Source organism: Hoplias malabaricus, chromosome 10, assembly GCF_029633855.1.
Source record: "Hoplias malabaricus isolate fHopMal1 chromosome 10, fHopMal1.hap1, whole genome shotgun sequence".
Lineage (NCBI taxonomy): Eukaryota > Metazoa > Chordata > Actinopteri > Characiformes > Erythrinidae > Hoplias > Hoplias malabaricus.
Genome location: NC_089809.1, coordinates 26,348,652 through 26,370,160, shown reverse-complemented (window position 1 = coordinate 26,370,160; position 21,509 = coordinate 26,348,652). Strand labels below are relative to the sequence as shown.

The 21,509-nt window shown below is 38.3% G+C and overlaps 2 protein-coding genes across 2 annotated transcripts; one reads left to right on the top strand and one right to left on the bottom strand.

Moving 5' to 3' along the window:
* Positions 1-323: 323 nt before the first annotated feature.
* pks1 (polyketide synthase 1) lies at positions 324-8,948 on the top strand. Its single transcript, XM_066682292.1, has 6 exons — positions 324-372; positions 627-780; positions 1,486-1,646; positions 1,972-2,175; positions 3,140-3,321; positions 3,444-8,948. Exons 1-6 carry the CDS (start codon positions 324-326, stop codon positions 8,946-8,948), a joined length of 6,255 nt encoding a protein of 2,084 aa, XP_066538389.1.
* Positions 8,949-12,890: 3,942 nt separating this feature from the next.
* Positions 12,891-20,410, bottom strand: LOC136708001 (phthioceranic/hydroxyphthioceranic acid synthase-like). The gene is made up of 6 exons (XM_066682251.1): positions 20,353-20,410; positions 20,100-20,253; positions 19,625-19,785; positions 19,278-19,484; positions 18,885-19,066; positions 12,891-18,440 (listed from the first exon to the last, which is right to left on the bottom strand). The coding sequence occupies exons 1-6, from the start codon at positions 20,408-20,410 to the stop codon at positions 12,891-12,893; spliced, it is 6,312 nt and encodes a 2,103-aa protein (XP_066538348.1).
* Between the last annotated feature and the right edge of the window lie 1,099 nt (positions 20,411-21,509).

The following is a 21,509-nucleotide window of genomic DNA, read 5'->3' as shown; positions in this document are numbered from 1 at the left end:
GTACTTAGGAAGCATCCAATAGCTGCATTATTCTTCTTTGTCCAGCCATGCAATTTCTGGCTTTTGTTTTAAATCACTTTAATTGCAGGTTGCATCAAGAGAAACAAAATACTCCTTTCTTGAAAGAGACTTCTATTCAAACTATTCTTCCTGGCTTGACAAGCTTTATAAAAGCTCTTGGATGTCTGTTGCCATGTCTGTGTTGGAGGAGAGACATGGAAAGGGTTGTTTGCTACAGGAAATTTGAGGGAGCTTACATTTTAGAGCTCTTTAAACCAGTGGCCTCGCTGATTATATTGTCTTTGGCTGAGTGAAATAACAAAATGGATGAAGACATAGCTGTGGTTGGGATTGGATGCACCTTCCCAGGAGGTAAGTAGGGTGTACCAGTGCTGTGTCATGAGTGTGGTTGATGTAGCATAGTGTGCAGTACAAATTTATCCTATATAGAAGACTAGGGTGCAGTGCTCTGCCTAGGTAAGTTTGGCAACACAAATAAGTCATGGGAAAGACTTTTGAATTTGGGTACATCCCTAAGTATGTTGCTCTGAATAAGAGTAAACATCAAATGGCATACATATAAATGTGGCAGGTCAGCATGTATAATGTAAGTGATATGCTCACAGGTGAGGGCCCTGAAAACTTCTGGAAAGTACTTGTTAATGGAAGAAATTGTGCTGTTGAGATACCTCAGGAGAGGTTTAATTTAACACACTGGTATGATCCTGATGACAGCATTCCTGGAAAAACACAGTCCACTAAAGCTGCCTTCATAGATGGGTATGTGCTTTTTTTATCTTCTCAAGTTTTGATAGAACCACTGTATTTTAAAATATTCATTTCACATTTTGATCATGAATCATACAATATACTAAAATATAGTTAATCAGTTTACATTTAAGACCCTGCTATCTGATTCCTAGGCATGTCAGCTAACCAATTAAATGGTTGTTTGGAATGTCAGCTATAGTTCGAACACAACTGCATATATCCCTTTTTTGAAAACCGTGTAGTTTCTAAAGAAGTTGTAGGATTATACTTAACAGTATTGGTCCCTTTTTCAAAAAAAGTGTTTGAAATAAACTGTACAAATGTTCACAACCTCATAATAAAACAACATTGTTATATATGTACAACATTCTACAGCTAATGGCTGTGTTTGTTGTCCATTGGAACTGAGCTGATAAGATTTTGTTTACATTCCTACTGCTGCTAAATAATTTTAATGAACTGACATAGGAAGACTGTTTACAACAGGGCTGCAATTTATAAAATTATTATTTTATGGGCACGTGTCCAGTAAAACCCATTAGTCTGTATTTTAGTTTTATATTCACTGTTCTATTTTAAATCCAGTGCCAATATCAATAGCAATTTATATAAAATGTATAATGAAATAATAATCATTAGACAAGTATGAGACAGAATTGCAAAGTATTATGATGATAATTAAAGCCTCTCTTTTTTTTTTTTTTCCTCCACCAGTATCAATGAATTTGACCACAAGTTTTTTGGCATCTCTGAGGATGAGGCTAATTTTATGGACCCCCAGCAGAAGCTCCTTCTTGAATGTTCCTATAGAGCACTGGAGGATTCTGGGATTCCTATAGAAAAAGTCAGTGGCTCCAGAACTGGCGTTTATATAGGTAATAAAGCTATCATATGTTTCTTTAGCTCCCCGTGTCCGTGTGAGCTCCCTCTAGGTGCTCTGGTTTCCTCCCACATGTTGGTAGGTGGACTGGCGACTTAAAATTGTCCATAGGTGTGAGTGAATGTGTGTGTTGCCCTGTGAAGGACTGGTGTTCCTGCCTTGCGCCCAATGATTACAGGTAGGACCCACCGTGACCTTGAACTGAATAAGCAGTTTCAGATAATGAATGAATTAATGTTTCTTTATGTCTTTTTCTGTGTAAGACAATAAAGTATTAGAGGTTTAACTCATGAACTGTATCTATGATGCTTATTTTTCAGGTCTTATGAATCGAGACTATGAAACACTACTGAATAACAGTCCTAGCACAATAACCCATTTTAACGGTACAGGGACAGCTATGAGCATAGCTGCCAACAGGATCTCCTACACCTTCAACCTCACTGGACCTTCATTTGCCATCGACAGTGCCTGCTCTTCCTCCTTAGTAGCTCTGCATTCTGCATGTCAGGCAATCAGACAAGGTAAAGACTTTTTCATCATACTACTGTAAAATGTATTAGGCATGTTATAGATACATTGCACAGCTGTAGGACGCTGCAAAATTTAACATGTACAATACAAGCCAATACTTGGTTTCAAACATAAAATCAAGTTGTTGCTAACCTCCTATTAGTATAACAACTTCTGTCAGCCAGATATGTAGCAAACATATTTGTATTATCTGACTACTTGCATGGCAATCCAGCTAGGCAGATAATCTTAGGTAAAATGTAGTTGGTATAATATAGGGGGGGGGGGTCTCGCCCCTCGCTGCCGTTGTATGCTTAGCTGAACCTATGTGTGCTTTTATGTCCTTTACACCTTTATTTGCTGCACAAAACATGGGAATTTCTTTTTTAATTAATCTGAGAACTTACATTTACGTTTCGGCATGGCTGCTCCAGATGAGGGTGGGTACATGAGCTTTGCCTGAGGTAAACAAGGACTACTGACGTGCAGACTGACCAATTAAATGTTTACAGAGAAGGTTATCGACCAATAACGGTAGCGCTACAGTCAGACCGTCCAATCAGAAGATTTTAGGCTACTTCACCACGCCCCCTTCTCACTCAAGCGAACCAATCGGAGTAGGGGAGAGCAGGACTAGTTTGTGAACGAAGCGCTTCTCGAAGTTCTATGTAAGCTCTAGAAAAACAAAATCACGGACGTTTGTGAAATTCCGCCCGGCCATTTTTTTATGTCTAAAAAAGAGGACATGTCCGGGTAAAAGAGAACGTCTGGTCACCCTAGTATAATACCTTACAAGTTAACAATTTATTTCTCCCCCGAAAGGTAAAAGGTTCTGTGGTGATAAATTTGCCTTTAATTTTAAGAGGCGGATGATGTAATACATTTAAGGAGGTTCTTGCAAGAAATTGGGCCAATAACCATTTTGAACTGGCTGTGTACCTAAATTAAACATGTTATTTATTTTATTTCTCTTAGGTGATTGTGAAATGGCTTTGTGTGGAGGTGTCAGCTGTATCCTTGAGCCACGGGTCTTTGTAGCTCTGAGCAAAGCGAAAATGATCTCACCTGGGGGCATAAGTAGACCATTTTCTAGCAAGGCAGATGGATATGGAAGAGGGGAAGGCTGTGGTATAGTTCTGCTTAAGCCTTTGAAAAAAGCAAGTATAATATATTTAATGGCATTATTCGATGTTCCCTGAGCGTATTTACCAGTTACAAACTGCAAACCATTCATTAATTAATTTCACTAATGTTTGTTTCTTAATTTTTCTCCTTTCAGGCTCTTCAAGACTTTGACCATATATGGGGCATTGTTTGCAAAACTGCAGTGAACCAGGATGGCCACACTGTCACTCCAATGACCAAGCCATCGATGGTCCAGCAGGAGGAACTGTTGAACAGAATCTACTCTACAGAGACCTTCTTGTCTGATGTGCAGTATATAGAGGCTCATGGGACAGGAACTCCGGTGGGAGATCCAGTAGAAGCAGGTAGCATTTCTAAAGTCATTGCAAAGGTCAGACCTGCAGGATTAGGGCCACTGTGCATCGGCTCTGTTAAGAGTAACATTGGACACACAGAATCTGCAGCAGGAGTGGCAGGACTCATTAAAGTTCTCCTAATGATGAAACATGAAACTATAGTTCCTTCAGTGAACTACTCAGAGAAAAGCTCAAGCATAGATACTGAAACTTTGAATTTAATAATCCCCACCAAAGCTGAGAAATGGCATTGTATTGGCTCCATGGGAAAAATAGCTGGAATAAATAGTTTCGGATTTGGTGGCACTAATGCACATGCAGTTGTTAGGGAATATGCAAATGCTACAACCACTTGTGCAAGTTCTCAGGGTTCAAGAAAATTATTTCCATTGTCTGCTGCCACAAGCAAGTCCCTTAATATGTGTTTTACAGATACATATCAAAGAATAGGCACAGACAAAATAAATGATATACAAACTCTTTTGTATACAGCAGCATGCAGAAGAAGTCACACAAAATTTAAATACAGGAAGGTATTTATGGTCACATCTATTTCAGATTTAGAGGAACAGCTCAGATCTAGCTTAAACAAAAAGATGGCTCCTGTGAAACCAGACTTGAAGGTAGTGTTTGTGTTCTGTGGTAATGGTGTTACCTACAGAGACATGTGCAAACAGCTGACGAAAGAAGAGCCTATTTTCAGAGAAAAACTCAGAGAGGTGGAAAACTACTTTCAGAAATACAGAAGCACATGTGCTTTACCAAAGATCAGCAGCTTTGACAATGATGATTTCTCAAAACCAGACATTGTACAGCCCCTTCTTTTTGCCACTCAAGTTGCTACTGCTAACTTGCTAAAACATTGGGGCATCAAGCCTGCTGCTGTTGTTGGACATTCTGTTGGGGAGGTTGCTGCTGCCCATTGCTCTGGGCTGTTGTCTCTTGAGGATGCAGTGAAAGTTATGTATTACCGAAGTGCTTTGCAGAGCAAAGTCACTGGAGGGAAAATGCTTGTTGTTGGCAACATAGCTGTGTCAGATATAATGAATATTCTTCCAGCATACACAGGAAAGATTTGTCTAGCAGCTTTGAACAGTCCAGTATCATGTGTGTTATCAGGTGATGAAGATGCTATAGATAGTGTGCACCAAATGTTGAAGACATCTTTTAAGGAGAAGAACTTGTTCCTACATTTCTTGGAGGTTCCTGCTGCCTACCATAGTCATATGATGGATCCAATACTGAATCAAATTAAAGACAGTATAGGATCTTTAAAGCAGCATGAAATGGAGTGTGAGCTGTTTTCCACAGTGACAGGAAAGGCTAGTTGTTCAGGGGATTTTGTAACTGGAGATTACTGGGCCCAAAATATCCGGAACCCAGTTACATTTGAACAAACTATGAAAGCAGTGGCCTCCAAAAACAAGAATGTAGTCTATATTGAGATTGGCCCAAAAAAAGCTCTGCAGAGGAACATTGTGGAAACTCTAGGAAATGACACAGTGGTACTTTCCTCAGTCCAACCAGACAAAGATCTTGAGACGATGTTTACTGTTGTGTCCAGACTTTTTGAACTGGGAGTCAGTGTAGACTGGGAGCAGTTCTACAGTGGGTTTGAATCACCACCAGCTTCTTACCCCAGATATCAATTTGATTACATTAAGAAAGAGATCTATTTTGAGGAGGTCAGACAAGGCAATGAGGTGGTAGCTCGCTCATGTCATCCACTAATTATTCCCAAAAAAAGTGACAACAAAATGCTCAAGTGTAATCTGTCTGCAGAAACCACTCCATACATTTGGGAGCACAAGAGCAATGGCATAGTCATTACTCCAGGTGCTTTGTATGTTGAACTGGCGTTTGCTTCTGTCATAGAATCTGTTGTCCCAAAGAAGCCTCTCTCATCACTTCAACTTGCTATCAACTTTCAGACCCTGCTTGTTCTTAGTAAGAGATCCCATTTTTTGAAAATTCAGCTTGAGCTTTCTGAGGACAAAGCTGTTTTTCAGATAAAGTCCTCTGCTGCGGTACATGCTTCTGGCACCATTATATATACAACTGGACCAGCTGTGACAGCACACCAAGAAATTCACTTAGACACAGTTTTAAAGAGATGTTCATTAGTCATATCAGAAGACCAGGTCTATTCTACTCTCAAACAGGCAGGATTTGAATATGGGCCCACCTTTCGACAACTTGGTGACATTCAATATGGAGAGGAGTTCAGAGAAGCAGTAACAACTGTTAAACTTCCAAATGAATTGCTTAATCAGCTTTATGATTACTGCTTACATCCAGTGGTGTTGGATTGTTTTCTTCAGATGACCTCTGTTTTAGGCTTAAGTAACAGTTCTATCAGGCATGGATTTCCTTCTGCAATTGGCAGCATAGTAATATCTGCACCACTGTGTAAGGAAGTGGTCATATACATGCAGGTTTCCCAGGAGATGCCAGAATATTTTGAGGTGTGTGGATGTTTCACAGACAAAAGAGGACACATTTTGATTGAACTGAAACATGTCAGAATTACATTTCTTTTAGAAAGTACAAAAATGATCAATTCTTATTTCTTTCATAATGAAAGACACAATGTCCAAGTAAGTACCAACATTTACAGCAAACCAAATGCTGTTGTCTTTCAGGATACTTTAGGTATCGCTAGTGCTTTGAAGCCATATCTGCATCCTTCATCAGTGTTCCTCCCTCTTGCTGATTTAAATACTCATGACTCACCAGGAGAGCAATTGCCAGAGTTACTTTTGCAGTTTGACCAGAGTGCACCAGAGAAAATTTTGTTTTTCTGGGGCATCCAAAATCTCTGCTATCTTAAACCCCAGGCAGTTCTAGAGCAATTGGCGCACATCTCTGAGTTGTTCTCTCAAATAGTTTTGACTCTGAGGAAATGCAAACATTTAAGTACTATTCATATTGTAACTTACAGGTCATCTGAGAGCACTGTTGATCACATCAGCCCTGGATTTGTGCTTTCTGGGTTGACAAGGGCATGTGCTGCTGAGTTGTCAGAAATCTCCTTTCAATTAATAGACCTTGCCACAGTGTCAAATGAGGACATAGAGGCATTAGTTTATTTGATAAGCTCCTATAAAAGCCACAAGTACCCGGAGGTATTGATAAGGAAAGGCCAGGTTCATTCGACAGTGATAACACGTACACCCATTAATGCAATCCCAGAAGGCAAGGGCTCTTTAGTGTCTGGTTGTCTCACCCTAGAGACAGCCAACCCATATAAAATGGCATGTTTGTCAGCCATACCCAGTACTAGTGTAGTTAATGTTGCAGAAGGAAAAAATGTGGAGGTCCAGCTATGCAAAATCTGTGTGCATTCCTCAGACTACTTTCCAGTTAGCATATCTGACCTTACATTTGGTCAGACAATATACTGGCACAATCACATTTCTCAGAACCACAAACTTTTAGCTCTAGACTTCAGTGGCGTTGTCACTGCTGTAGGGAAGGATGTTAGAAAACTCAAAGTTGGAGACCATGTTGTTTCTTGTTACCCCACAGTAGCAAGGTCCAAAATTGTTCTTCCTGAAAATGTTTGCTACAAAACAAAGAGACTTCAATTTTTGAATGCCATTCCATGTGTCTCTTATGTCATTCTTGTTTGGGAGATCTTGAACAGTGCTTTAACTAAGGTACAGCCAAAGAAGACATTGGGCATTTTCTCCAGTGTTCCAGATTCGGTTCTTATGAAAGTGTTTGCTTTCACAGCAAACAAATCAGGATGGAATGTTGTCATAGAAAGGGAACCCACTGGGTTCACCCAAAATTTACACCAGTGTCCTGTTTTTGTCCTCATACCTCCTTATGAAAAGTGTTGTTTGGCACAGTTAGAGAGTGTTGCCTATGCAAAACATATTTTTCTTGTTTGTGACAATAACACATCATTAAGCCTTATTCAGAGTGGTAGTGAGGATGTGTGCTTCCACTTTTTTAAGTTGCATAACATTTTCCAGAAATCTCATCTCAAGACACAGAATGCACACATAGACAGGTGGCTAAAAATGATGAATATAGGTAAGGCATACTTGCCTTTGCATAGTAGCATATATCAGATGACCCAAGCTGAAAACACAAATCACCAGACTACAGATGTAGGGTCATATTTTAGTGTCAAAACTGTTTCATTGATTGTCTTGGGTAACAGTGGGTCCATGGCTGGTGTTTCTCATATCAACTTCCAACCCAAACCAAAAGAGCTTTTCACAAGGACTGGTGTGTACATAGTTTCAGGTGGTCTGTCAGGTTTGGGACTTGAAACTGTCAAGTTAATTTCACATTGGGGTGGGAGGTGCATTGCTACACTCTCACGGAGTGCTCCATCTGAAGAAACGCAGCTGCAGATCTGCAATATCAAGAAAAGGTATGGAGTAAAAATCATCACCCTTCAGTGTGATGTGTCTGTGTCAGACCAGGTATTGGAAGCAATAAGTGTCATTGGAGAAGAGTTTCCATCTTGTCCTATTAAAGGAGTGTTCCATAGTGCTGCTGTGCTGCACGATGGGAGACTTGAAACACTTGATAGGTCTCTCTTTGAAAAGGTCTTGAGACCTAAAGTCAGTGGTGCACTAAACCTTCACTATGCTACTCTCAACTGCAAAGTTGATTACTTTGTCTGCTACTCATCCATCTCTTCTTTCATTGGCAATTCTTCTCAGGCTAACTATGCAGCTGCCAACTCCTTTCTAGACACTCTGTGTCATTACCGGCATAACATCGGACTTGCTGGACAGTCCATCAACTGGGGGCCTCTTAAACTGGGACTTCTGCTAAACAAAAATGATTTTCAAACATTCCTTGAGTCCAAAGGCCTGATGATCATGGAAGTGCCAGAGATCCATGAAGCATTAAAGACCTGCTTATTGGTAGGAAATCCCCAACAAGTTGTTTGCAAATTCAACTTCAGAAACTTGAGGAACAATGTTCTTTCTCAAAATGCCTCTCTGAAAGCTAGACTGACTGCTTTAGTTGAGAGAGAGCTGGAAAATGAAATAGTAGATAAGCCTAGGAAAGAAATACAGTCTTCTTTTGATGCCTATGTAAGACACATTTTAGGTAACATTTGCAATGTTGATGCAGATGAGCTTCAAGATGGCACTGTCCTTGCTACAGTGGGTATTGATTCGATGTTGGCCATGACAATACAGAATACAATTTTTCAGGATATTGGAGTTAACATTTCACTTGTTACTTTACTTGACCCTAAAAACACAGTGTCTTCACTGATCACACTTCTTGAAGAAAGTGATTCTCACTATAAAAATGATGTGTATCTCTAACAGCTTATTTAATTTGTACTAGTGTCTTATGCTATTCATATGTATAACAACATGTATATGGCTGTATATTGATAAGATCATAAATGTATGAATACTTTTCTGAATGATGAGCTTGTGTCTTTATGTAGTGAAAATGTTCTGTAGTTTCACTGTTGTTAAAAATGCTGAATATATACTACCAAAAATGCATTTGTGTCAGCTGTAATAAAATAGCACTAATAAAACTGGAATATGGTAAGTTTCTTTGAACAATGAGGGGTAAAAGTACATTCATTGTTCTGTACGTATCCTGGATGCTGTTGCCGGATTTGGCCAAATCCTTATACATATGAGACATGTGCAGCAGAAGACTGTCAGTAGCAATCTGACAATCCTTACTCAGACTGTTCTTTTGAAGTAAAACCTTTAGGCTTTCCAGAACCAGAAATGTACTGGAACATAATTTTCTGAAAAGGGAGTGATAAAACACAAGAGGAGTTTGTAAGATGTAAATATATGAACTTTCCTGTAAATATGTCAAAGTAAAGTTTTCAGTTGATACTGAGTTTATGCAGGAGAATGTCACTCCCTATTGACAACACCGCATGGTTATAGATTTGCATTTATAGAATTCCTCATCAATTCAGAAAAGGACATAACAAACAGGCTTATTATATAGTAATAAAATTAAGACAATTACATATATCTTTTATAAATATACACTTGCAGAACTATGTATGTAATTAAATATAGTGGTTTAGATTTATATTTAAATCTTATATACATTTATATATAAATGTTTTTCAAAACAAAATACAAACAAGTACAAACAAAAAACAGAAGTAATAACACTCTTCCCACTACATCAGCTGGTCCAGCTAATTCAGAAAAAAAAAATACAACTCAATTCTGGCCATCACATCCCTGTTTTGATGAGGAATTGATATTATCACAAGTTTTGTACATGTGAACAGCATAGGGCTGAACAGTCAAATGGTGCTGGTTGTGTACGTCTGGTTATTTTGGGAATTCAGATTATTTCCAGTTAGACTCTAATCAAGTCCACTGAATGAAAGGATGCAAAAAAACAAAAACAAACAAAAAATTAAACAGGCTTGCAATATATACAGACTTGTAGGTTTACAAAATATGTTTGTTAGCAAAGGAAAGAAGTGCAGAGAGTAAGCAGCACACACAACACCCAACTGCAAAAAAATAGAATATTTGCCTAATTACTTTTTGATTATTTCTCATTGCAAATCAAAATAATAATTTAATTTAGTTCATTCATTCATTCATTCATTCATTCATTGTCTGTAACCGCTTATCCAATTCAGGGTCGCAGTGGGTCTAGAGCCTACCTGGAATCACTGGGCACAAGGCAGGAACACACACTGGAGGGGCACCAGTCCTTCACAGGGCACCACATACACACATTCACTCACACTCGCACCTATGGACACTTTTTTGATTCACCAATCCACCTACCAATATGTGTTTTTGGACAGTGGGTGGAAAACTGAGCACCTGAAGGAAACCCACGGGGAGAACACAATTTAATTCAAATAGCTAAAAAAACACTTTAATAATATTTCAGAAAAGTGTTGTACATACATTAAGCAAGAAATGACAGAAAATATAATGGCAATAAAATATAATAGAGAACAAAGCATGACATTTTTTGTGTTTGCCTCAAATTCCACCTGCATTGACAGAGATGTGATGTGGAGTAGGTGACCTGTGAGTACAGAATAGTATTTTACTGTTAAACATCTGATCTTCAGGCGGGACTGTAATAAAAATCATTTGTTTTCTGCAATCTGATATATATTTACTGTACATAAAATGTCCAGGGTGTGTGGTAATCGATTAAGGAAACAGGCTAGATTGAAGCACCAGCAAGTGCCCAGTCAGGAGTAGAACTATATGGACAAAATATTATTGTTCAATATTAAAAATAAATAGTGTTGCAATGGCCAATTGTTTTTATGGCTGTCTTTTAATAACTCACTGATTGCACTCACACACTCATCGTTCACTTACAAGAGCCGGCTCTTTGAACCGGTTCGTTCGCGACCGACACATCACTTATTGCCAGGTCTACAAATATTACTGTAGCCATGAAATGACCAAGTGAACAGAGTTAATGCTATATTTTACTGGACCCAAAAGCCTTACTGCCCTTCTAAAAATCTCCATGACCAGAGACGGAGTAAAATGAGAGGAAATATTGGCCTTGTGTTTAAGCAGTTTACAAGCAGCAACACAGTACAGAGCCAGAGCTGGCTCATTTTCTCCTGCACATAATTTCTGACAACAAATGTTTAAGAGTACAGACTCCTATGTATAGATTAAAAACAGTAAATGCCATATGTTGTGTGTTTTTTATATATAACGAAAGTGAGACATAGCGACGTTTGAAAGGTGTTAGAACTGTGTTTTGTGTGTTTTATGAGAAGATTAATAACAAGATTGAAAGGTGTAAATATCTTAATTTGTGTAAAAATGTCTAAATACCTTGTTTGTTTTAATGAAATTGTGGCAGATTTTCTCAGTGGTGTGTTTGTGTTTTAAAGAAAGGAGTAAGAATTTTGTTTGAAAAGCCTCCCATATTCACCTATTTAAGGTGGAACGTAGAAATCAAGCTTATAATACACATCAAATATAAGCATTTCACTAGTATGTAGATGTTTTAATGACATGATGAGGTTGTGTGTTTTTTAAATGGATAAAATGGGAAATAAGAAGTGTTTCAACATGAGAGTTGTTAATAAAACCTAGCGCTAGCTTTAGCTTCGCATTGCAATTTAAGTTGGAAATTAGTATTCAGTAAGAACCTGAATGCAAATAAGACTCTTATTTAAGGTGGAACTCCATTTAAAGGTGGAACGAAATGCTTGAATATAAAAATTGTGAATATGAAGTAATGATCTGCTGATCAATGGGGATAAAGTTCTATGACATTTATGGTTAAAGGGAAAATTACACCAGCCTTGTCTAACCTAAAAGATTAATGTGGTTTAGGTAGATGGTTTAGATACTTACATGTTGAGGCCTTTTTGTTTTTGGTGCAGAACCTACATACTTGAAGAAATATGACACAATTATCAGATTCATTAATGAGGAAGAAAGCTCCATTCAATGTGCACTTTATTGAGAATAATGTAGTAGTCCATAGATCTTACTTTTAAACTGACAACAAATAAGTGACAAATTAAAGTGGAGTGAAAATTTAACTGAAAATAAGCAATATCTTCTATAAGTCTATAAGTCTGCTGAGCTTAAGACATTTCTGCACATTTTAAATCATGAGTTTCATTAAGAATCTTTATTCGCTAAATTAAACACGTAGAAAAAAATAACAAAATTGAGAAAATGCAAGAAAATGATAAAAAATATTTGCATAAGTAAATGACACATTCATTTTTTCCCCCCAATAATAAAATTGTCATACTGACTGAAAATGAGCATATCTGACTATGGAGAATTCATTGTTTTCACTTTTTCAGCAATAATCAAAACATAATTTTCCCGGAATAACCTGCAAATTTTAACATATTTTACATATTTAACAATAACTTAATATTTTACACATACCTTTATCGTACAGATACACCCATGTAGTAAAAAAACATCTGAAAAGTCCAGAATAATCTTGAAATCTTCAAATAATACAATAGATTGTGCAGTATAAATCTGTATTTAAAGGATTGATTGAGTTTCTATATTAAGAATATTCATATAGTGTATGGACTTTTTTCATGTAAAGAAATCAATGTACAATGTCAGGCATGTTCCAAAATAGAATGCAAAAATAATATATATATAACTGATGAAACAGAAAATTTCCCAAACATGTATTTTTTATAAATAACTTTATGGACAAATGGCACGGTTGGAAACTAAAAACCAACTACGATATGAACGACCAGGAAAACTCCTTAAATAAGGAAAAAACAATATTTAAAATCTTGTCACCTCCAATATGTTTTGTTCAATTAAGTTATTCTCATCTTGGTAATTCTCTTCATTTCCCAATATTTTTGCTAAGTCTGACACTCTGCTTTCTGAATCAAGGAGTGTTACAAGGGGTATATTCACCCCTTTCTCCTGGAACATAAGATTCTGCAGCGTCATGGCTAACATAGAATCAATTCCCAGTGTTGACAGTGGAGTATCATCACTCAGCTCATCTTGTTCAACACCAAGAGTTTCACTGATGACTGATTTGACGTATTTGATCGGTGAAGAGCCTGTATTGGTTGGCTCATTTCTGAAGTCAATCATGTTGGTCTTTTTGAAGTCCTCTTCCACCAGTGCTGACAACCGCATGGTGAGAGATTTGTTTTGAGAGAGAACATTATATCTTATGTTTTTAAAGTTGAATCTACACACAGCCTGTTGTGGTCTGTTGATGAGAAGACACTGCTCAAGACTTTCATGAATTTCTGTCACTTGCAGGACCATCATTCCTTTAGCTTCGAGAAATCTTTGGAAATGCTCTTTGTTCAGCAAAAGACCCAGATTTAAAGCTCCCCAGTTAATTGACTGTCCAGGAAGACCAATGTTCCTGCGGAACTGACAGAACGTGTCCATGAAAGTGTTGGCTGAGGCATAGTTGGTCTGTGAAGCATTGCCAAGAAAGGCTGAGATGGAAGAGTAACAAACAAAATAATCCAGTTTGCAGTTCTTAGTGGCATGATGAAGATTGATCACACCATTCACTTTTGGCCTCATAACCTTCTCATATAAGGATTTGTTCAAGCTTTCAATGAGCCCATCATGGAGGACAACTGCACTATGGAACACCCCTTTAACTGGGTTTGAAGGGAACCGTTTTTTGATCTGAGAAACTGTCTGGTAAACCTGCTCTGATACTGATACATCACATTGTAGACATGTGATTACTGACTGACACTGATTTTCAACATTTTTTATTTCCTGTTCCATTAGCTGGCTTGGACTGCTTCTAGAAAAGATAACAATGTTCCCTCCACCTCTCTGAGCAATGAATTTCACTGTCTCGAAACCTAACCCAGAGAGTCCACCAGTCACTATATAGACTGAATTCTTCTCAAAGAGTTTCTGAGTTTTTGCTATCAGTGGAATGTCAGAGAGCTCAGACTTCCTGGCATGGCTCAGAACCACTACAGGCATAATCTGGCATCTGAAGTATGATTCTGATTCTTCTAAAGGCAAGCAATCAATGGTTTCATTTGCTAATCTTTGAACAGTTGCTTTCTGAAAAAGAACAGATTTTCTATCCAAATGCATGTTCTTCAGCCACTTGTAAATTAGTGGTTTCCGTGCTGTTATTGATTGCCTCTGCATTATGATTGACATAAAAAGCACTTTCACATGAACCCCATCGTTCTGACTTCTGAAAGGAAGCTGACGCACAGAGGTTGTCATGTGGTTGTCAGCGACAAGTACAATGTTTCTCTCACCCATGATATCACTGGCCTCTGCAATGATAGAGTCATCATAGGGAGGAAGGAAGACAATTTCTCTGAAATCATGAAGCAATTGATCGACCTTGTTGACCACTTTGACAGTCCAGCCTGATTTGACTGCTGTGAGGCTCAGCACCTTCACCAGAATAGAGTCTGGAGCAGTGGAGAAAATGCCTAACTTCATCTGTTGTTTTACCTTTGGCAATGCACAGTGCAAGATCTCCCAGGAAAGAATAAAGTAAGAGACACAAGGCGAATCCTTTAAAAAAGGAAGTCTCTTTGTTTTGTAGCAAGCAGCTTCTGGAACACGAACTTTGCTAGAAGCTGTAACAGGGTAACAAGTGACAATATTATCTCCTATTTTTAGTTTCGTAACATCCTTCCCCACAGATGTTATAGTACCACTAAAATCAAGCGCTAGACATTTGTGGTTCTGAGATGTGTGCTTATTCCAGTATATTGTCTGACCAAAATTAAGTTCAGAGACACTGACTGGGAAGTAGTCTGACGTGTGCACACATATATTAGACAGCTGGACCTCCACATATTTGTCTGGAATGGATTCAACAGGGTTATCAGAAGCAACAGCTGACAATCTTGTGACTCTGAATGGATCACAGGTTTGCAAGATAAAACTTTCACATGAGTATAAGCTTTGGTAAGAGTTATCAGTTGTTATAGTCTGTGTGTGGCTAATCTGTGGTTTAAAAATCTGACCGTCTTTTATGACAAGCTCAGGGTATTTGCTGCATGGGAATGATCTGAGGATGTGGGCCAAGGCTTTGATATCATCAGAAGACACTGAGCTGATATCTATCAGCTGAAAGGACAGATCTGGTAGCTCCGCTGCACATGCTCTTGTCATCCCAGACAGTACAAAACCAGGACTAATGTGATCAACTGTGTCTTCTGATGAGTGATACGTTACTACCCTGATGGAGTTTTGGAAATGTATTGCCTTGAGGCCTGCTACAATTGTTCTGAAAATCTCACAACAAGCTGTCATGCATTCTAACACATTCTCTGTTTTGTATGTGGTTAAATCATCATTGCCCCACATGAATAAAACTTCCTGGAAATTTGTGATCTTAACATTTGGGACTTGCATTTCAGAAAGGAACTCCTCAAATCCATGTTCTAGCAGTGCATTTTTGTGTGTAGAAGATATATATTTTGATGATGGATCCAAGTGTTTTTGCAGGCCTCTAGAAATGCCTAGATGATCTGCAAAGACCAGTGATTTTCGTGCGGAGGAGACACTGGCATGCTCAAAAGCAATGCTGTAGCTGTTATGGTAAAAATAGTCCTCTACCACACGAGGGCGTCTTCCGAGGTATGTGATTGTCACATGCTTAAGTTCCACCAAAACCCGGCCTTGTGTGTCAGCAAAACAACCACAGACTTTAAGCTCCTCTGTTCCCATACAAATTGCTCTCAAATACACAACCATCTCTTTTTGCAATGGTTCAAACACAGTTAAGCTGCCTATTTCAGAGGGAAATCCAGGTCTCCCCAGAAACTGTTGTGTTCCTGTTACAGGAAGAAGCTGCATGAGATAGTCTAAGATCACAGGATGAAGGTAGTAGTCATGTAACTGAGCCAACATCTCATCAGGGACAGTCACAAGTGAATAGGTTTCTCTAAGCTCCTCCCCATAAAAAACATCCCCCTTGTTTTTGAAAATAGAACTGTACTGAAATCCTCCCAAAGAAAGATACTTGTAGAACTCTTCAGAACGTATGACTGACTGACATCGTTTGTAGACAGAGTCTAGTGAAATGTATTGCTCTTCAGGCAACCTTTTTTGTGTTGACTCTACTATGCCTGATGCATAGTTTGTTGACAAAGAATGCACTTTAAACTGAAAACTTCTTCTGTCTGTATTTCTACTTGGATCCAACTGCACATTTATATCGGGTGTATTGTGTGACAAAACACATGGAGTATGGAATCTAACGCTGATCTGCAAAGAGCTCAGAGGCACCTTGGGTTTTGCGCTTGCCATGAAAGCTGCTAAGCCCAATTCAACATAAAACGCCCCAGGTATAATAGCAACACCCTGGTGTTTATGGTCCTGCAGGTAGGACAGTGAACCAGATGAGAGGTTACAGCTGAAAATTGAGCCATCTTTACTCTTCTGTGTAATTGCAGGGTGGGTGCTACTGGTATCAGAGCATGTTGCTTCAATAAGTACATCTCTCCTTACATTGTCAAACTGATACCTTGGGAAAGGAAGTGGTTCCATCTCACAACCTTTGTAGAACTGATCCCAATCTACACTGACACCCATTTCAAATATTTTGGACACAACTGTGAGCATTGACTCGAGATCTTTATGTGGCTGCACTGAGGACAGCACCACTGTGTTATTTCCTAAGGTCTCCATGATATTTCTCTGCAAAGCCCTTCTTGGGCCAATTTCAACAAAGATGGCATTCTTTGTCTGTTTTGCAGATTTTATGGCTTGTTCAAATGCGACCGGCTCTCTAATATTTCTTGCCCAGTATTTCCCATGAACAAAATCTGTGGGAAGGGCCTTATTTCCTGACACTGTTGAGAATAATTCTGCCACCAGGTCTTGTGCCTCTAATGATCCTATTTCATTCTCCACATCTGCCAGAATAGGATCCATCATATGGCTATGATAAGCTGCAGGCACATCTAAAACATGCAGGAACAGATTTTTGCCCTCACTTGAGTTACTTAAACTCTTGTGCAAACTAGCAATGGCCTCTGCATCTCCAGAAAGAGTGCATGACTGAGGGCTGTTTTGAGCAGCCAGACAAATCCTCCCAGAATAGGAAGGAAGCATTTTCAACACATTTGGTACAGCTAAGTTACTTACAACAAGCATTTTTCCACCAGTTACTCTGCCTTGGGCACTACTCCGATAGTAGATCACCTTTACAGCATCCTCAAGTGACAACAGACCAGAGCAATGAGCTGCAGCAACCTCTCCAACTGAATGTCCAAGAACCGCATCTGGCCTAATTCCCCAGTGCATTAGCTGGTCAGCAATGGCAACTTGAATGGCAAAGAGGAGAGGCTGGACAATTTCTACGTCTGTGAAATCATCATCCTTTTCTGACTCACACTCTAGCTTCTCTAAGAGACTTATGTTTTTGTATCTTTGGAACAAACTCTCAATCTCTTTCACTTTCGCCCTGAAAACAGATTCTTCCTTTAGAAGTTGTTTGCACATGCCTCTGTAAGTAACACCATTCCCACAGAAAACAAAAACTACTCTTGGATCCTGCTTTGCCGGTACAGTTGTTTTTTCTAGAGCATGCTTAAGTTTCTCTTTCAGGTCAGTCAAAGAAAATGTAAGAAACGCTTTTCTATATTTGTGTTTTAAATGACTCCTTCTACATGCAGAGGTATACACCAGGCTTTGTAGATCTGTTATATTTTCTGCTTTTATATTTTGCACAGTGTCTTCTATTGTTGTTCTATATGATTTTTCTGTTGCTGCAGAAACTACAAAAAACTGATGTACAGGTTCGCCATGTTTTGTAGGTTTTGTCTGTACATATTCTCTTACAACTGCATGTGCATTTGTCCCACCAAATCCAAAGTTATTTATCCCAGCAACTCTGACTGAGCTGGTGACCCATTTCTCAGCTTTGGTGGGAATTTTTAAATTCAAAGTTTCAGCATCTATGCTAGAGCTTTTCTCTGAATAGTACACTGAAGGAACTATAGTTTCATGTTTCATCATTAGGAGAACTTTAATGAGTCCTGCCACTCCTGCTGCAGATTCCGTGTGTCCAATGTTACTCTTAACAGAGCCGATGCACAGTGGCCCTAATCCTGCAGGTCTGACCTTTGCAATGACTTTAGAAATGCTACCTGCTTCTACTGGATCTCCCACCGGAGTTCCTGTCCCATGAGCCTCTATATACTGCACATCAGACAAGAAGGTCCCTGTAGAGTAGATTCTGTTCAACAGCTCCTCCTGCTGGACCATCGATGGCTTGGTCATTGGAGTGACAGTGTGTCCATCCTGGTTCACTGCAGTTTTGCATATAATTCCCCAGATGTGGTCATGATCTTCTAGAGCCTGTCAGATAATTTAGAGATATTTGTTAACCACAGTGTCATCCTTTCAACATACAGTTTTATTTTAATATAAAAAACTAATATAAAATTCCAGAAAGTTTGGGACACTTTCGGAAAATGCAATCAAATCTTTCAATCACTTGAATATTTATATAACTGATGAATTTACATAGAAAATATTTTCAGTGTTTTTACTGACCAAACCAACTGTATTTTATAAATATAAAAAAATACAATGTGACACTTGCAGCACACTCAAGAAAAAAAAAAGAACACGAGACAAAAAAACACACGAGACAAAAGTAATATAAGTTATACATGTAACCCACTTTTGGAAGGTTCCACAATTAGCAGTTTAACTGGTGATTAAGACTGATTAAACTGAGTACAGTATTGTGAGGTATTATAACTGAGGTATTATGGTGTCTGAGAAATTAGTAAATACTTTTTTCAGAGATTTCAGGAGAATGACTCCACAGCCTTCCCCTCTCCCATAGCCATTTGCTGTGTTTGAGAATGGTTTGCTGGTTCCATCAGGTGAGATCATCTTTGCCTTGCTCAAAGCCACAAACACTCTTGGCTGAAAAATGCAGCTGACACCACCACATACAGCCATTTCACAGTCTCCTGTTAAATATAATACAGTCAAATTTTAGGGCAAGATGGTTCTAAAATTGCTTAGAAAAAAGTCTTCATGTATTATTCTATTATAACTACAAATATTCGTTTCAACAGCAACAAAATTATATGATATCAACAATGCAGCTTATTTTGTGTCAGTGACCATTGACCCTTGTATGTGGATTTATGCAAGTATCTTTTAATATTGTTACCTTACCTTCTCTGATGGCTTGGCAAGCCAAATGAAGGGCAACAAGAGATGAGGAGCATGCACAGTCAATAGACATAGACGGCCCAGTGAAATTAAAGCTGTAGGAGACTCTGTTGGCAGCTATGCTCATGGCTAATCCGGTACCAGTGCAGTGGTTAATGATGACTGGGTTCACACTTGCCATGGTGAGTTCATAGTCTCGGTTCATTAAGCCTAAAACAACATGCATATTCATTTTTTTTTAGATTATGATTCTTTTATCAAAAAAATCTTTGTAATATTTTATCAGCATTAATGTTTGGCTTTAGCATTATTATTGCTCTTCTATGTTCACACATTTGGTCCTCCGTTACCTATAAAAACTGCTGTTTTACTCCCACTAGCCTTTTCCATAGGTATGCCTGCATTCTCTAGTGCCCTATAGGTACACTGCAGAAGAATCTTGTGCTGAGGATCCATTTGTTCCACCTCGGCTTCAGTAATGCCAAAGAACTTGTGATCAAACTCATTGAACCTACAGAAAAACAAGACCAAAGATAGGTTTATATTTACAGAAACAAATTTTAAAGCCTTCAAAATGGAATAAAATGCAAGTACAGGGTTTTGTCGCTATGGGAAGTCTTCACTGAATTAAATATCATGCAGCTTGAAAAGCAAGGTTTATGAACATCTTATTGAAAGATGGACTAATATAGACAGGCATTGATGTAAATTATAAAAAATCATAATTAAAATATGAAAACATAATTATATTCTAGATACTTATTTATTACTACTCTGTAGTACTGAATGCATGTGATCCTTTTTTTTTTAGGAGTAAAGGCTCACCCTTCAGCAAGAGCTGCTTTTTCTGTTCGTGACTTCCCTGGTTTAGTCTCATCTTGATCATACCATTCTGCTCGGTCAAACCTGTCAGCTGGAATATGGACAGCACAGTTCTTTCCCTCCAAAAGAACCTTCCAGAAATTATCAAGTCCTTCACCTAGACCATCAGTGCAATCGGTACACAAATAACAATGCATGAACAGAAACTCTCTGGGTATGAAGTAGGCTAAGTGAATATTATGAGTATTTATCTTACCTCCTGGGAAATTACATCCAATGCCAACAACAGCAATCTCTTGATCATCACCCTTCATGGTGAAAGTGATTTGAAATAAGGCATGGAAAATTAAAATTTACAGATGATTGTAATACAGAAGTTTGCAATTTGAAAAAAAAAGAAGAAACATCAGTGAGCTATTGTTTGAAAGCAGTGCACAACACCAGCATATGAAGGAGAATGGAAAAAAGCTTTCTTATATAGCCATGTCTTATCATAAAATGAACAGAAACAGAAGGTCATCTCTTTTATAATCATCTGTAATTGGAAAACAGCTAATTATTGACCAAGACAAGGACTAGGAACAAAGAAACTTTTCTTTTAAGAAAAAAAGTGATCTCTTGGTTAATGTTTAGGTCAAGGAAGCGTGTGGTGCATAATATCTACTGAAGGGGAAATAGAAAAACCTCGATAAAGTTCAAGGTCCTAAATATGTGATAAAGAACAAATGTAGGTGATGCTGTGTACAGTGGTCAGTATTCCAGAGAAGCACAGTACTGAGGCCAGTAGAGGGAGGAATTAACTCAGATGACTGTGATAAAGCGGATATTATATAGGTGTATACTCAATAGCTTCTATGTGCCATTGGTTTCTTAGATAAGATAACATATAGTCAGATAAGATATATTAATATATAAAAATATATCTTTTATCATCTCTCATTGGTACTTTTTATTACCATTAAATAATAAAGGTTAAAGAGTCCATTTTCCATACAGAAGAACTATGTGGTTCTACAGTTAAAGCCTGTTGCTCTGCATACTTTTTTTGCTCAATTCCACTCTGTGCTTCAATAATTATAAACCCCACAGGACCACTACAGAGCAGGTATCGGGTGAATTTGTTAACAGCACATATTATCAGTGACACTGATGTTGTTGTGCTGGTACAAGTGGATCAGACTCTAGAAACTTAAAGTATAGATATCCTTATGGTGTGAGATAAAAAAAAAACAAGAAACTAAACAAAATATAATTCATGGTTTGATAGTCTTAGGCATCTGTAACTGGCACCTTTAAGGGTTTATATATTACCAAATGCATCAGAGAAGTCAAGGAACCAAATTTGTGGCTAAATTCTCGAATGACAGGCAGTTCCAGAACAGTCATAATACATTTCGAGGAAAGCTTCCAGCC